This window comes from Hyposmocoma kahamanoa, unplaced genomic scaffold (assembly GCF_003589595.1).
Source record: "Hyposmocoma kahamanoa isolate Upper Pololo Valley unplaced genomic scaffold, ASM358959v1 99702, whole genome shotgun sequence".
Classification (NCBI taxonomy): domain Eukaryota; kingdom Metazoa; phylum Arthropoda; class Insecta; order Lepidoptera; family Cosmopterigidae; genus Hyposmocoma; species Hyposmocoma kahamanoa.
In genome coordinates, this window is record NW_020656001.1 from 1,247,309 (window position 1) to 1,265,487 (window position 18,179).

At 36.9% G+C, this 18,179-nt stretch overlaps 2 protein-coding genes across 2 annotated transcripts in view; one reads left to right on the plus strand and one right to left on the minus strand.

The window, feature by feature from the left end:
* The window catches only part of LOC113239233 (laminin subunit gamma-1), a 51,861-nt gene extending 47,235 nt beyond the window's left edge, over positions 1-4,626 (plus strand). Inside the window, exons 29-30 of the mRNA XM_026476144.1 lie at positions 1,679-1,796; positions 3,573-4,626. Of these exons, the coding sequence (XP_026331929.1) occupies positions 1,679-1,796; positions 3,573-3,623 (169 nt within the window). The 3' untranslated portion in view covers positions 3,624-4,626. The remainder of the gene's footprint in view (positions 1-1,678; positions 1,797-3,572) is intronic.
* Positions 4,627-12,065: 7,439 nt separating this feature from the next.
* LOC113239242 (enkurin) lies at positions 12,066-17,886 on the minus strand. The gene is made up of 3 exons (XM_026476162.1): positions 17,571-17,886; positions 16,024-16,240; positions 12,066-13,710 (listed from the first exon to the last, which is right to left on the minus strand). The coding sequence occupies exons 1-3, from the start codon at positions 17,828-17,830 to the stop codon at positions 13,537-13,539; spliced, it is 651 nt and encodes a 216-aa protein (XP_026331947.1). The 5' UTR covers positions 17,831-17,886; the 3' UTR covers positions 12,066-13,536.
* Positions 17,887-18,179: the final 293 nt, after the last annotated feature.

Genomic DNA, 18,179 nt, shown 5'->3' on the forward strand with positions numbered 1-18,179 from the left:
TTAAATTCAACGTTTTAGCTTTTTCATATTCCTTTACATGTCACTACATTTAAATAGGTTGACTTGGGACATTTTTTTCGTGGTTTTTGTATTAGACCCGTCGACCATTTATTTGTAAGTCAATGTCGAGAGATCATAGAGTGACGATGTGTGGCAAAGAAGTTAAAGTTCAACGTCGACCGACCACTTGGGGATACGAGAATTGAAAATGGTTTTCGATATCAAACTAAACTTATTTTTTTAACCGACTTCAAAAAAGGAGGAGGTTCTCAATTCAACTTTATGTTCCTTTTTTCTGTATGTATGTTACGCGATAACTCCGGTATTTGTGAACCGATTTTCATGATTATTTTTTTGTTGGAAAGGGGGTACTTCCATAGTGGTCCCATTTCATTTTGAAGAAAATCATTCACCTCGAAGGGTGGCTGTTCACGCATGAAGATTGATTTTCATAAATAGCGCCTAACATTAATTTAGGAGCAATTACTTTAATGGTTGATTTTGCTATTTCTCCAATTCAAGGCGTTTTTCTCTCTCGATATACTTTGAGTAGTGAGAACCGATTTTTATTATCTCCAGTGTCAAGTCCTGTATAGTGGCGAACTAGGGGATATTTCAATAAAACTTAGCAAATAGACGTAATTCCACGTACTTTTGAGATCGGTTTTTTTAGTACTCTGTACTGAGATTATTGTAATATCAAGCGACGGGACGAACAAGTCGTGCGCCTGATGGTAAGCTACACGCCTGTCCATAACAGTTGCAGTGCCACTCAGAGCTTTAAACTGCAAAGATCTGAGGGACGCTGCCACTGCGACTTTGCACGCGCGCCACTTTAGTTGGTTTCGGCTCATCTCGAAAGACCGATAGGCTCGATTGCTGCTTTGTTTTGAGATCGTAACTATAAATCCATGTTTCGTCACCTGTTACTATGTCCCACACCAAATTTGACGCCTCTTCGTTGAATCTGGTAAACATGGCATTGCACCAAGTGACGCGATCCGTTTTTTGAGCCTCAATCAAATTGTGGGATCCACCGAGAGCACAGCTTTTTCACACACAAATGTTTGTGTAGTATTGATTGTATTTGACTCATGCCTATGCCTAAAGAAGCCCGAATCTCATGGTATATCACATGCCTGTCTGTTTTGATCATACGGTGCACAGCATCGATGTTTTTGTTGTTCGCAGCAGTGGACGGGCGCCCATCACGAAATTCGTCACTTAGTTTCACACGACCGCGTTTGAATTTTGCAAACCAGCTATAAATAGTCGTCATGCATGGTGCTTCATTGCCAAAAGCAGTTTGAAGCCGAGCGAAGCTCCGCTGAGCTGTTACATTACACTTAAAGTGGTAGAAAATCATACTACGAAAATTTTCACGAGTTAAATCCATGGTGATGTAGACAACCAATTTCTAAAATGACACTACAATGTAAAAACAAGTAACAGTCGGATAAAACAAACGATATTCTACAGCCAAAGAGTTCCATTTTGAAATGTTGTAATTTCTTTTTAAATATTGTTTATGTAAGTGGCCAGTTCTTGGCCAACTTGGAAACTTGTAGTGCGCCCTATGTATTTATAGTATTTTGGGGACAGCGGAACACAAACTCACAAGCGAGACATATGGTCACGTTAATTATACGTAAATGTAATTAATGTTTCCTTTTCATAGGTGGATAAAACAATATCAAGACGAATATGAACACTTGAAGCAAGAGGTCAGCAACGTGAAAAATATTATGATGCAGTTCCCCGAGGGTTGCTACAGGGGGGTCCGGCTGGAGATACAGGTAAACGACCACGACTATAATTCTCACTTTACTATCCGCACGCGAATTCATGAATCATGAACGGGGTTCTTACTACACAACCTACACACGAAGACTTCACACCTCTTTTTAATTAACCAACTCAAAAACAAGGCCGTTATACGTTCGAACATACAGTCGACTGTATGTATGTTTTATGTGTGCTTTCCGATTTCTCCGTCAATTCTGGACCGATTTTGAAAATTATTTTTTTATATGAAAGGATGCACTCTCGTGGTGATCCCATTGTCACCAAGTCAAAATCTGATGAGGGGATCCCATGGAAATCTAAACTTTTCAGGTCGGTTTTTTTTCAATGAAATAGTAACAATTATATTAAACGCGTTCGTACAATCATCGTTAATTTTAATTACATTCGACATATCATCGGCATAGCGCAATTACAGGTAACTAGTTTCCATTTTGCGTAATGTAGTGGCCAAATCAACTCGTAAATGTAGTCGCAACCAAATTAGCGTGATTTACGGGAATCTATTGTTATCAGTCCATAAAGAACACAAATCAATGATTACTGTGCAAAAGTTTAAGTCGAAGTCATTGAAATAACGAAATAATAATATTAAATCTCTCTCATGTAAAATTTTGTGTAGTGTAGACGATTCCTCTTTTCTTGACTCAAAGAACCATTATTTTCTTTTCTCTGCTCGAAGAACCATTATTGTAGCTCGCTGGCTTAAATAAAACCACGTTAAACTTAAATTAACTGCATTTTTTAATTACGACAAATATTTATTACACGAACATAATGTTTTGTTTTGTTTTCATTATTTATTTCATGACCATGCAAGTCCTTCGGTCGAAATATTAGAGATAATAAAATAAACATAGAAACAAGAAAATAATTTAAAAAAAGTCAGAACTAGTACTAAAACACTACACGATAAGGGTTGTCAGTGTTGCCATAACTGACCATATGTATATGTGTATCATACACGCGCCTTTTATCAATCCTGCTTACCGGATTTGCATTATCCCCCACGATGTCCATTACTTTACATCGCAAAACTACTGCAACTCTTTCTATAGACTAGATATGACTCGTTTGAATAATTCATGGACTCGCATGCGAATCATATCTGCTACTTTATTTATTTATTTATTATTATTAGGCGCATCAACATCATATGTATTTGACAATCAACAAAAATTTGACGTGAGGCTAGGACTGATACATATGACAATTACAGCGTACAAACATTCGCTATACACTGCACTATACATATCGCACTGCTATTACAATAGTGTTGTAACTCAAAATATGTGAAATTCAAAATTATAGTATAGTTGAACGTAAAATTTGTAAATATATTTTTTACATAAATTGAAAGTTAAAAAAAAAACAAAAGCGAAAACAAAAGCAATAGATTAATACACATTTAAATACACGTACAACATTATATTCTATAATATTGGTTAATATATTTTTTACATAAATTGAAAGTTAAAAAAAAACAAAAGCGAAAACAAAAACAAAAACAATAGATTAATACACATTTAAATACACATACAACATTCTATTCTATAATACTGCTAATGTTAATTTTATTATTATTTAAAATGCGATGTTTAGCTTGTTCCTAAATAGTGACAAAGGGTCAGCAAACATATCTTCATCACAAGTACTTCTCAAATCATTGTACCGTACTGTAACATTATACACTTGCAACACTAAGTTAAGTTATTTATCGTACGCACATACTATCAAGCTAATTCCGTTGTTTTTCCACCCATGAACAGGTACCAGCTCAGACAGAAGACAGATCAGAAGATCACAGGGAATCGCAATAAAGCCGGCAAAAATAAGTTTTATATCCATGTGACATGAATGAAAAGTCTGGTGCAATATCTTTGGCGCTATTATAAAAAAATAAAAAATAAAATATTATTACATGGATATAAACGTTTTTCTCGGCACTAGTCGTTTCCGTGTTAATAAGTGTGATGATTTCCTAATTTAAACATCATCATCGTCAACCTGCCATGAAGAACTTTACCAATAGCCATGTTGCTTCTAACACTTTGAACATGTCACTTTTCTTCATATAAAATGTAACGGATAGTCGAAAATTAATAAGTTTTTATAGTTAGCGTATATAATGTGTTTGTTCGTAAATAGTGTTTGGTAATTGGAAAATTTTCAAGCTTGTGAAAGCTTTTTAAAGTATTTTTTGATTTTAATGAAAATTTTTAATATTTATCAAATTTTCTATATGGATTTTTTTCCCATGATCCAACACTATACACGAAAGGTTGAAACAATTATTGATCAATACAGTAAGAGTATTTTGTGTGTTTACGTTCTAGTGCCTTACCTAAAGTGTCTTCATATGTGCCTTTTTTAAACGTAATAATTATTGAATTCGTACATACGGCAGTTACTTATTGGGATATACACTTGTATTGTGTTTATACTGAAGTCAATGAGACAAATCGTTTGAAGGATGAAACACGATTACTACACGGTTTTGAGAGACAGGTCCGAGGGTGCGCTCCCACGTGCCGTGACGTCAAACGTGCCGATTTGCAGTGCGACGTGAGTGCCGAGAGCCGTCCGCGTAGCACAATTGTGGGCATTAAGGCTCACACAAATGAACAGCTTCAATGTTATATGCGTGTAGGCTGTTAACAGACTATTAATGGAAGTCCTGAGGCCGACTTCAACTGAATTAAGATGGCGAGCTAACCACCTTTCTTCGAATTTACACAACGAAGTTTGTCCAAATTTGAGAAATCAAATTAAATTTTGAGTTTACTTCGTAATTTTTTCCTTAAACTTAGGTTTTGTAAGTAGGACAAACTTGCTTAGCGCTCCATTTTCACTCAGTTAAAGTGTCATAAATTTGTTTTATAAATATCAACCCTAATGACATTCATTAATTACGGAAAAGGGCAATGTCCAAGTTCTTACAGTCCTGGATCTGTAAAAAACAAGTTGACAACAGTCAATTGCAGATAGAGGATTTCATTGGTATTTTTTAATTACGCTGGATTTATATATTTTTTTTGTTAATAATAATATAAGCAACGGTTTTTTTTTTGAGGTTATGTATACAGTACAGAGTTACATATTATTCTACGGTAGTAACACTTAGATTCAATACGACTGACGAATATATAAAATCAAAATTCTTTTCTCCAACTTATTTCAAAGTTTTATGAGTGAGACTAATATTGTTCGATAAAGCACTTTAAGATGAGTAAGTATACATTTTCAACCGGTCGCGACAATGATCTTATATAAGATCAATGGGTCACGACTACAAAATTTTCGAGTTCAAAATGGGCATTGTTCTTTAGACAAGCTTCAAATGATGTAGGTATTACAGATACGTCCATGTATTAATATTAATATCTGCACTTGAGATGAATAGTTTAGGGCAGTTATGCGCGATGGCATTGCGCTACTTCGATTTCATAGGCAGTTGCATCGATGAAGTCGCTTATATTGAATAATTAAAAACGCATTGAAAGGTAGACGACTAGCTACAGCAACGCGACAGAATCGCTGCAGGTGTGTTAGTAAACGTCACAGTATGTAACCGGACTTAAGTAAGGCCCTTTAAAATTACAAAACAACATCGGCTCGCGTGTTCAAAGCGTTTGTTTCCTAGTGAGCGTGTTTCCCTTCATTAAAACACTGTCCATTGTACTTCTTAAACTACAAACACGTATCTCCATACTGCATTTAATATATGCATTTTTTACTTAGATTGTACGTTAGAAATGTTTTTTAATTAGTAATGAAGACTTTTGAACTGTAAATTTTTAGAGGCTTTTTCCCGGCGTGACTGTGTCGTAGACAGTAAAATAGAACAGTGCCATATTTTCGTTGGTGCATTTTGTAAATATCTTAAGTAAATAAGTACGAACAATAAATTAGTTAAACATTTAAATGAGTATCTAATATAAATACAATTTTTTTAGTGTGTATTCTACTACGAAATGAATTTTGGTTTGAAAATTATTTCTATGAGCAGTTGGCCAAAGAAAATAGCAACACTAAATAACTAAATGTTAATTAAGAGAGAAATTTGTGAGTATACATAATTTTTATTTAGATTATTTATTTGTAATAAAATCCATAGATAAAATTGTTGTTTTCATTTACCACTCATACCTTTTTAAGTCGAATTTACTAGTTAAGAAATGTATTCTTAGCCTAAACCTAATTCCGCCAGTGATACGCCTTCACGAACGTCGTTGGTAGGCCGGACTTGAGTATGGACTCGCCGGGGTTTGTGGTTAGCTGCAGAGTTGGGCATGTTCGTCTAGCCCTTAGTAATATGGTCTAAGGCGAGGAGACGCGCGGGGCACGTGATTTGCCCTTTAAGTTGGAAGCTATGTCCGGACATTTTCACACGACACTACGACCAACATTCCAGTACTAGCCCGGAGAGCTAGTAAATGAATAGCTAGACATTCGTCGGTTCCTCCACACGCGTAGGTTTTTGGGCACTGGAAAGATGCTTCGGCGTCGGGAAGAAAGCATGCCTACAACTCCGCCACCTAGTGGTGGCAACCGTTATGTAGTTGTGTAATACACAATGGGAAGTGAGCGTGCCTCCGTATCTATGTCTCCGGCATTGAATTATATGGACGTCGGGTCCGAGCTAAAAAGTGTCCGAACTTATAGGGCGTTAAAATCGTATACAAAGCGCCATTCACGCTTTAGTCTTCGTTTGTTCGACTGACAGCGAAGCAAACAAAATTAGACAGTACTGCGATGACATTAGAATTTAAATTCAATGTTTTAGCTTTTTCATATTCCTTTACATGTCACTACGTTTAAATAGGTTGACTTGGGACATTTTTTTCGTGATTTTTGTATGGGTCTAATACATGTCGTCCATTTATTTGTAAGTCAATGGTTTCCGGTATCTATCTGGAATACCCTATACTTCCTTCTCGTTTACCCTACCTACCTTCTCTTCTCGTATACCCTAAGGGGCGAGAGGGGGGGGGGGGGTCACTATAATCGAAAGGAAGGCAAACGCGTCCATACCAGTGCACGAATCAATTATCTAGCAAATATGGGTTGAAATCACTAAAATCACAGACCTAAGGGTGTCGTCTTTACCCATGAGCCTCACGCATTACATAACGTTGACCTCACGCTATAAATATTCAAAGTTTCACTTCTAGCATCATGATATTTCAATACATATGTATAAACTACTTTTCGTTGTTTGGTTTATATACTCTCCTACTCTCTTCTCTGTCTCTCGCGCCTTTCAATACTCAATACTCAATATATTTATTGCATTCATATGGTATACATGTCTTAAATTTAAAATAATACTACAATATGAGCCCTTTATTAGGGATAGCAATAATAGCAGAGGTAGGCCGAGGTTTCAATTATTAATTAAAATTGTTATTTATGAAATAATAATTTAAAAAAAAAATGTCATATAATAATAAAGAAATACGTCATATTATGAGTAGAATTATGTCACTTGAAAGTTTGAATTTAATTAGATTATAGTAGCATAATTTTATAGTATATAATTAACATTTATTTATTATTCAAATTTATTATAATATTATTATTTTTATTTGTCATCAAAGTATTCATTTAAATTGTAATAGCGTTTATTAATAAGATGTAATTTTAATTTATTTAGAAACAGTGAATACTTTTCCTCGTTTTTAATAATGGGCAGGAGCTCATTGAATATCCTCACCGACATCGAGCTGTCTATGTGTAGCCGAGATCGTGACAGAAGCAATCTATTGCGTGGTCTAAAAGTGTATCGTTGAGGCAGGTCGTCAGTGTTAGTGTAAAAGTCAGGCTGTTGTTTAGTAAATTTACAAATTTCTAAAATATATATAGAACACAAAGTCAAAATTATAAATTGTTTAAAGTGCGGTCTGCAACTATCCGTACTACTCAAATTGCCAAGAATACGGCTGCATCTTTTCTGGATTGTAAATATTTCTCGTGCGTGCACACACTTTCCCTTGTATTGCGTGCCCGACGGCAACGGGGTCCTTATTATTGGTCTTTTCTTTGTTATTAAAATCTTATTGTATACATTATGGTATTACAATAGAATGTTGAATATTGATTAATATTCCTACCTATTCAGTAGTTCCAGTTTAGCACATGTCGTTTTCGTATTAGTTCAATTGAACTAGGCTGATGGGATAGTTCACAATAGTATGTATAATTAGGAATAATTCCTATATTAAATGAGAGTTTCATTGTCGGAATAGTATCAAACAACCGGCCGGCACAATTTTGTGCGCTATTCTAATTGGCTTAGGAGACGGACAATCATGCAGCTTCAACCTCAGCGAATTATTATCTACATACTGCAGTTGATCTCTCCAAAGCTTAATTTAAATGGCTCGCAGCCGTAGCGTGGTCCATATCGCGCGCGAAGCGACTTAGGGTCGGGGAGGGAGGGGGACGGTATGGAAACGTGATGCGGCGCGTTTGTAACGATAAATGTACGTTCAGTGACGAGAAGATAACGTGCTGGTGCTAAATGTAATATATCTTCTTCGAATGAAGAATTAGCAATGATTGTGATTCCCTTACATGAAGAATTTAGTAGCAGTAGAGCTTCTTGTGATAGAGGAAGCACTGCCACCTTATACATTTCCGGTTCCGGTTTGGAAGGGTAAAGATAAATGGTAAAATTACAGGCATACGGGTCTTGTGAACTTGTGTCTCTGGGTGACGGGCCCAGTGGCAGCGCTCCTAAGATCTTTGCGACTTAAAGCTGTGAGTGACACTGCAACTGTTAAGGACAGGCGTGACGCTTACCACCAGGCGCACGACTTGTTCGTCCCGTCAGTTAGTATTATTAAAAAAAAAAACAAAAAGAAAAGGCACTTAATTACAAGGAAAGGTGGTCGTCGAGTGCTATGTGGCAAAAAAAAAGATGGCGAATATTATAATCTTTATAAGCAGCTTATTGACGATGAAAGAATTTTATACTTATAACCGAATTACAAAACATAGTAAGTTTATCAAAAATAAACTTTTGTTGCACTATCTAATTTTAGTATTTTTTGTAGTAAGTTCAAATAAGTTTCCCTCCAATAACCCCCACGCTGCTCCTGCGTTTTGCATCTTACTGGCATTTACGATAGCGCTTTCTTTTATTACCGCACAGAATTATCACCATGTAGAGAGATCTAATTTAAATATCTTCATGTCTGTGCGAAAGTAAAATCCGATGAATTGTTAAAAGTCATGGAACAAAAGTTAGTGTTTCTTGTGTTAGAAATTTAGTCCTGAGAGGTTGTTCGTACTTTAGTACCCTGTACTCTGGCACCACACACGAGCTACACAGATTGTACATGATATTGTAGTGTATGATCTTGTAGCTTTCCTCGACACCGCAACAGCTCTAATGCAGTGCGGCATAGATCTTACTAAACAGCGGTTTGAATAGGGCTTTCATCCCGAGAATGTAACCTTCGCCGATTCTTGTGGCATTTTCGACTGATGTTCCCAGTCTCGGGAATTTCTTATTTATTTATTTATTTATTTAATAGTTTATTATACAGGAAAAATACAAGTCACAAAGAATACAAGCGAAATTAAAAACAAAAGGTTCTGCTTATTTCTAATAGAAATTTCTTCCTGCAGACCTAAATACAGGACACGATAACTAAAAGAACGGGCATATGTGCACAACAAAACAAGGAAAAAAATAAATAAAAATAATATAAAAATATTAAATTGTTATAAATTATATAAATACTTAGATAAATACATATTTTATAATATAATACCTAAGATATGGATGGAATAGTAGATAAATAATGCTCTTTAACTGTCACTTTAAAAATAGCTAACGATTTACTTTCGTGAACAGTAATAAGAACTGCATTCCAAAGTCTGACCGCATGAACAGTGAAGGAATGAGAATAGAAACCGGAATTGAAGCATGGAAAAGATAACTGGGAGCTAACAAGAGAGCTAAGGGACCTAAGGAAGCTGAAACGCTCTTTCAGGTACCCGGGAGACACAGGGTTATGTAAAATATTGTAAAGAATGGACACAATATGCAAATTCCTGCGGAGACGGATGGGAAGCCATTTGAGCTGACTGCGGAAATGTGAAATTCGGTCATATTTACGAAGCCCAAAGATGAACCTTATACATAGGTTTTGCAGTCGTTCAAGCTTATTTAGCATTTTCTTTTTTATAATACGAAGGACAGGGCCCAACAAGTCGTGCGCATCGTGGTAAGCGACACGCCTGATGGAAGTTCCCGTGGCACTCAGAGCTTTAAATCATAAAGATCTGATGGGACATAAATTGACACATTCCATACGTGCCTGTAATTTAACCTGCGCCTTTACTCCGCAAAACCGAAACGCAGTAAATGCTCTTATTACTGCTTGGCGGCAGAAATAGATGAGAGGCTTAAGTCAATTAAACATATTAACGTATTAAAAAATCTACTAAACTTCAAGTTATTTTTATTTTGATCACATGGAAATGGCAACACTGCAGAATAGAGGTTATTATAATCTGGAAAAATTGAAGAACAATAGTATTAAAATCAGGTTCTCTCTATCCCATGCTAGTATTTAAAAAAAAGAGAAAGTTATTTATTAAATTATTGCTTCTATATTCTGAGTTTAGTTTAGTCGATTAAAATCCCATATTTTACTGTGACCGTGGGACCAAAGGGTTTGTTCGAAAAAGAAAAAGAAATATAATTATGTGATTTAGATCAGAAAAAATAGTTTCATTTCCTGTGGAATGTACGAGAGTACGAACTCCAACCACCGAGTCTCGATTTTTTTCTCGGGACGATGAAGAGTTACGAGACTGACACCCTGTTGTGGATATTTTGCTATCTAGGTTGCTTTACTGAAATTGCTGTTGTTACGAGGAGACAAATGAATTAAATAAAAGAGGTAAATATGAAAAATGTATAAAGCTATATATTCACAACCATTTTAGAACACAAGCGTACGTGTTTTTTGTGCACAAACTTGAAACAAAATTGTGAGGTGACAATTCTTGTGTAATGAATGGTAAACACGGATATTAATTATTAATAAACTTTACTACTCATACATAGAAATTGCGAGGGCAGAAATTAGATAAGTTATTCTACGAGGAGGACTCATCGACTTTTTAAAAATGTGACAATTTATTATAGGAAAACTAATAATATTCTATGGACGCACATATTCACATAATCTCGCGTTGCATAACATTCTAGTCGTCCCGACCAGGGGTCCCAACGCACATTTCATTATTATGCGAATGTGTGCGTCCGTAAAAGGAGCGCGTTGAGCACACATACGAACCGCGCTTATACTTTGTACGGAGTTACCTTAAATCTCTTATTTTACAATGTTTCGTGTGTCATTTCTCACGTTGCATGTGTGTTTCTTTCCTACCCTCGTAATTTTTTACTTAATACGTTTTAGAAAAATCCACGGACCTATTAAGTAATACATAAAAATAATTACTCATCTGCCATAACCGAATTTCCATATTTAACACTCTCAGCGCCATATGGGCCGCCGGTCGCCCTCAAAAACCCAAGAGCAGCAAGACACTATGTATTTTCGAATTTTATGTAACAGATCATGTGGGCCGCCTGCCGCCACCTAAACTCAAATGCAGCAGACCACCATGTATTTTTGAATTTTATCTAGCAGGCCATGTGGGCCGCCGCCGTACCACAGTTAGGAATTAAAATTTATTTTCGATTTTTCTAGTCCTGACCAGTCAACGGTTGCATGTATATTGTCGGCAAGCCGTGCCAATACTTTGGCTCTTCTGCTAACAACTGATCCAGATCGTAATAAAGTATTAATTTCGCCCCTAATGGTAACATCCGTCTGTTTTTGGTGGAATCACAGCGGAACGCAGTGCCTGCTGGTAAAGTTTGAAGGTGTCCCGCCGGCAGCCCACATGGCCTGCTACAAAAGCTACTCGAGATCAGGCGTGCCTTGCTGTGTAAAAAAAATGCATGTCCCGCCGGCAGCCCACATGGCCCACATGTTTCATTACTGTTAAGCATTGACTTACAAATAAATGGACGACGGGTTTAATACAAAAACCACGAAAAAAATATCCCAAGTCAACCTATTTAAACAGTGACATGTCAAGGAGTATGAAAAAGCTAAAACGTTGAATTTAAATTGTAATGTCATCGCAGTACTGTCTAATTTTGCTTGCTTCGCTGTCAGTCGAACAAACGAAGACTGAAGCGTGAATGACGCTCTGTATACGATTTTAACGCCCTATAAGTTCGGACACTTTTTAGCGCAGACCCGACATCCATATAATTGTAAGTCAATGCTGTTAAGTGATATTTAAATTCATCGTATATACATTTTTGTTTTTCAAATCAGACGTATGATTTGTTTCGGTTATATAGATTAACAAAGTGAATTTATTTATGTTTATATACTAGTTACAATTTTTAAGCATTGATTTTGTTTGCTCACACTTGTACCAACACACAACAGATCTCTTTCATAATTAACGGACAATGTTTCCTTCAGATGATAATTTATAATATATCGATTTTTATTAACTATCTAATGACAAAATGAATGTGCGTACTCACTAGTGCTAATTTGTCTCTTATAGAAATGGAGAAACATGACGACACTTTTAATAGTCCAGACGAAATCGAGATAAGCGTAAAGCTCAGGCCACACAGGCGCGGTATTGCAGGAAAAGCAAGTTTAAGGCCGGACCTGCGGGGAGGAAATGCGTACCGGGGCGTGCTACATAGCAGTCCCAAGCTGAGTTTGCAGCAGGACAGCGGCGAGAAGGCGGTCGGTGTGACTACAGAAGCAGCCACGTTTCACGGATTTTAAAGAAAGCACCGTATCGCTATTGGATATTTTGTTAGCGTTACGGAAGCAACGCAAAAAAATCGGTCTAATTCATATTGAAACTTAATAAAAACAAGAGTTGTAAAAAATACAACGTGCAATCCGGACCGCGACCTGCGCTTGCCACTCTGTGTGGACGGTTACATAGAACTCAATAGAATACAGCTTTGAGCCCGCCCCGCGTTCGCCCCGGATCCGGCCCGCGCCTGCTTGCCACAACGTTCGGCCCCGGCCCGCGTCGCCACGCGACCCGGTTTCAATGTGGCAAGGTGAATAAGAGCACGAACATTACAAAAATTCCCCAGAAAAGCCCCACTACCACCTCTATGTGGCCAGAGCATAAGACTTGCACGTTTTTTTCTATATAAATCTAGAGCATAATGATCGTATAGCCGCGCAATTGATATCGTATAATCATAAGATTTTGCACGGAAATTTAGTTTATTTATTATTTAAAAAAAAGGGGTTGTTATAGATTTAAGCTGTCACCTCCTTAAACATAACTACTGGATAGCTACCTACTTATGGAATATTGCGCGTAAGCACAGGATAAACATTCACATATTATATATAACCCGTAGAGGTTCGAGAGATCTCGATCCGATGCGCTTCCTCGAATTGCAGGAACTCGTAATCGGAAACCAGCGTAGATTACTCACCCCGATCACGTAACAAATTGGTCGGTAGGTAGATGGCGTGCCTCTCGTTTCTTGCAGTATTATATCGTATTTTATCGTTTGCCGTTACTAAACTTCTACGGGTTATAGTTAGTGAAATGTGGTATGGTAAATTCTCTTGCTACGTTGCATATTTTGAAGGAAAAATGGACCCGCCTTACATGACAATGAAAATAATTACGCGAAAAAAATTACGATTCGAAAATGTATATATAAGGATTGTCCTCTACTAAAGCGATGTCTTTTTCAAGCTGCTTCAATTCTTGTTCAAGTTTAACTTTTTTATTAATTTTTGGAATTGTATCAGTCAGCATGGGAAGCTGCAGGAAGGACTTTTGCAGTAATTGCCAGTTGGTTTTCAGGTCCTGGAAAACATATGCAAATTATGCATGCAACTTTACAACGATCCTAAAGTGTACATTATGTGCGCACTACGTTCGGTTCGTATTAGTTCCGAATCTGAGACTATACAACTAGAAAACTCTGACCCAATTCGGAAGCACTTGTGCACTAAATCCGAGATAAGACGAATATCGCTTTAAAAGTAAATGATCCTTGTCACATTTCGGACCATCATGTCTCGGATTCGGCTGTTACGAATCGGGCGTTGTGCGCCAACTTTAAGAGTGCATTCCCACGGCCTGTGATGACAAAATAGTCGATTTGAACGTGCGGGCTTCTGAAACGAAGGAGTCCGAGCGGCCTCCGGCCGACTGTCGTGTGTGGGGGCGCGTATCCAACCGACCAGCGAGTAGAGTTGGGCGTTTAAACGAAAAGCCTTAAAAAGTCTGCTTTTAAAAATAAGCGCATAAGCACGCTTTTCATTTTAAGCGTAAGCGTTGGTCAATGGTCGCGCCATCTATGTTGCCTAAACAAATTAATTCCACATAACATTGCAAGCTTTTTTAAACATAAAGTCTATGCGCTTAATCGTTTTTCTAAACGACTTTTTAAGCGTTAAACTAAAAATCGTTTAAGTGAAAAGCGCTTTTACAATCACGCTTTTTAAACGTACGTTTTAACGTTAAAAAATAAGCAGTTTTTTCCATTTCAACGGTTAACAACTACAAAAGTTAAACAACTTATGTTTTTGAACACTTTTAAACGCCAAGGAACAAAATGTTAATTATAATAATGTTATGTCATAAATAAAAATAAAACTTGTTTTTTACAAAAAAACTTATCTAAAACCTTTAGTGGTCTACTCTTGCTTTTCGCTATCAACACAATGTTGCAAGCTTTTTTTAACATAAAATTGCTTAAACGTTTTCTAAACGGTTTTGTTAGCTTCAAACTAAAAAGCTTTTAAGAAAAGCACGGTAGTTTAAAAAAGCATAACGCCTAAACGTTTAAAAAATAAGCAGTTTTTCCCATCTTTACCAGCGAGCGGCGGATCTGAACAGGCCACTATGGCAGCGCATTTGCGCGAAACGCGCGATGCGGGCCGCGAACCGGGCCACGGGCCGTGGGATTCCGCCTTTACAGCTTTCGAACAGTTTTCATTGACTTAAGTACTTCGCCAGTGGAGGTCAATGATAGGTTTAGGATTTTTTCTGACACAGTTCGAAAATATATGTACATAATAGAACAAAGCTCATATTTTAAGTGAATAACTGAAATTTAACTCGTATCTTTGGGCACTAACAACACCGATGCTCATATAATCGAATCCTATAATTCCTAATACCTCTGCCCCGAACTGTCAGCGAAATAATTACGTACCATTATTAATTTCAAAAATAATATTTTATAAATTTTTCCAGAAAATAGTATAATAGTAGTAATACTGGCCCTGATTTGGCATAGACGTAGGTTCGAGTACTAACAGGTCCAAGGAATCATACTTTGTGTTCAATATTTGTATTAATTATAACCATCGAATACATAACCAGAAATAGAGACGAAATGTCATTTGATTTGTTTGAAAACTATTCTGCCATGTCATTACGGTGACAACTGGCCTCCGATTGGCCGGCCCGAATTCGAAACAATTGACGGGTGTCCTCAATAGTTTCACTTCAAATAGACCAGTTTAACTTGAGCTTTGCTATAATGGACGAAAATTGAAAAATTACGCACTTCATTACCGATGAAATGCGATTCCGTTCGTTTTGTAATTATATATTTTGCTGTTTTTCCCACACCGCCGAATGTAACAGCCCCCATAGTTAGATATATTATCTTTATTATAATAAATACAGAATATTTTTGGAATATACGGAGACAGCTATTTCAGCTTTCTAGTTTGTGATTTCAGTGCAAACGAGAGTTGATATTTAAAAGTGATATAAAGCCCATTAGCCTGATGACTTGCCAGGGATAATGGCCCTTATTTCGTCTCTATTTCTGGTTACATACTCGACGATTTAACAAACTAGCGTAGTAATTTCACAAAAAAAAAATCTATCATCATGAATATTCTTTATTGCACCATAAAATATTCAAAGAAATATAAATTATCGAGAAGGTGAGCATAGGTGGAGTTATTTATAACAGATCTCTTCCAGCGAACCCAAGGCAATGAGAACAAAGGTGTATGACCTTTGTTCTCATTGCCTTGGGTTCGCGGGCAATAGTGCGCAAACGAGATAGAGGGAGAAATATAATAAACTTAGCAGATGTAAGAGTATATATTGAAAAAAATCATCATAATATTCAATAAAAATCAATAAACTCACTGTCAATAGCTTCTGTCTTTCCTCCTGGCTAATAAGCTTGCACAGACTCTCTCTGTTTTCTTCTGCGGTTCTAATGCGCTCCCTTTCTTTGTAGATCCGTCTGTTTCTTCTCACCAGATACGCCGGCATCTGCCCGAAATCAGGACGTAGGCAGTATTCTGGCACTTCGCCAGATCCTTTGATCTTCTTTATATGCCCGTCCCTTGTGTCCACTAGTCTGTAGGATTTTTTAAAATTATGTATTAATAATAATAATAAATAGAATAATGTGCCAAACAACCACACCAATTGCCTGGTCTCAAACTAGGGAATTCCCGGTACTACGCGTACCAGAGCAATGGAATTCACTCTGTGGCACTTCGCAGAACAACCAGACCAGAACCAATTTAAAAAAGTTGAATTCCTAATTTGGTCCTACCGGGAATCGAACCCGGGACCCAGAGCCCACAGTATAAGCCATTGGGCTATCGAGGTCGTCAAATTTATTCTGTATTAAGCAATTTATGGATCCTAAAGACTTGGAAGATTTAATAACTTATTTTCTGGCAAAAAACTACATCGTACAAACTGTGCTTAGACATAGATATTGCAAAATTTAATGTCTGAATACTAGTCTAAGTCCAATTTGCTTGTAATTATAGTATATGTAGGCATATGGAAAATGTATGAAAATGTTATGTTATGAAATGGACAAGTCTTTTAATTCAACCAAATATCTACGACTTCAAATTCAGCCGTTAAGTGGCCAGCTCGATCGAGTAATTTAACACCGCTAGATTATATTTTATGGGGTTATGTTAAAGACAGAGTCTGTACGGGGCCAATCGAATCGATTGCAGCCTTAAAACTCAAAATTCGTGAAATGACAACGAAATAGATTTAGAAATATAAAGAAATAGCATTGACTTACAATTATATGGACGTCGGGTCCGCGCTAAAAAGTGTCCGAACTTATAGGGCGTTAAAATCGTATACAGAGCGTAATTCACGCTTTAGTCTTCGTTTGTTTGACTGACAGCGAAGCAAGCAAAATTAGACAGTACTGCGATGACATTACAATTTAAATTCAACGTTTTAGCTTTTTCATATTCCTTTACATGTCACTACGTTTAAATAGGTTGACTTAAGACATTTTTTTCGTGGTTTTTGTATTAGACCCGTTGTCCATTTATTTGTAAGTCAATGAGAAATAGACACCATTTTGTCAAAAAGTGATTAAAAACTTTAATGAAAGAATCGACATCTGTAACTGTGGTCATGGTGGACATTTATCAGATATCATTTTTCATTCATAATTGCCAAACGTCACTTTTTTAATACAATAAAAATTTTAATCGTTGTCATCTATATTTATTGTTTTATTTTGATTCACAAACCAAAGTTCTTGTTGAAAAGCCCTTTATTTAGTTGTGAATAGTTGTGCCTTCCATGTCGGGCGGTAATCGATTTTAACAAATTTTATCAAAATAAAAACCCGGATGATGTCATTCTCTGGGCGTGAAGTACATGTTTGTACTTGTACTGTGAAAAAAAACTGGAATGCTAACCTGGGCTGAACAGGCCTCCCTTTCTCTTTGATAGCCTTCCTTATGTTCACTACCTTGAAGTTGACTTTAGGTCTTTCAGGTTCCTTTGACCCTGGTGGTGGTCGCTTCGGCACCGGGGGTAGATTACCAGATACAAAGCATTTGTGGTCACTAGTCTTTATCGGCTGCCCGATACCCTGGCCTTTCTTTAGAAACTGATCTGGTTTTCTCACGGGAACTTCGGCATAGCCAAAGGTTCGGCACAACTGCGGTATTTTCATTTCTTGTAACTGCTTTTCTAATTTTGATTGGTATCTGCAAAGCAAAGGGCCATTGAAAGCTCAATACATCGGGAATATTGCGTGCGTACTTTACGTTGCATTGTATGCAATGAACAACTCAATATGTTATTCAAAGATCTCTCTTGAATGCGTCGAGAATTGCGACAAATCGGCCGGTAACTGTGTGACAATAGCACATCACGCGGGAATGGCAAGCTGCATATAAATCAACTTCAAAGAGCGAGGTTCTCCGTTTGCCCCGTGTGTATGCATATTTATACATGAGTATGCATTTATTTATTTATTCATTGCACCGCATGCTATAAAATATAGATAATAACATCGTATC

What these genes read in the sequence shown, in the direction of transcription:
- LOC113239242 (XM_026476162.1), bottom strand. Translation starts at nt 17,830, where the DNA reads ATGAAAATACCGCAGTTGTGCCGAACCTTTGGCTATGCCGAAGTTCCC. An exon ending in GGGAGGCCTGTTCAGCCCAG is followed by an intron (nt 16,241 to 17,570) that starts GTTAGCATTCCA and finishes AAAATCCTACAG; the next exon opens with ACTAGTGGACACAAGGGACG. An exon ending in AAAGACAGAAGCTATTGACA is followed by an intron (nt 13,711 to 16,023) that starts GTGAGTTTATTG and finishes TATGTTTTCCAG; the next exon opens with GACCTGAAAACCAACTGGCA.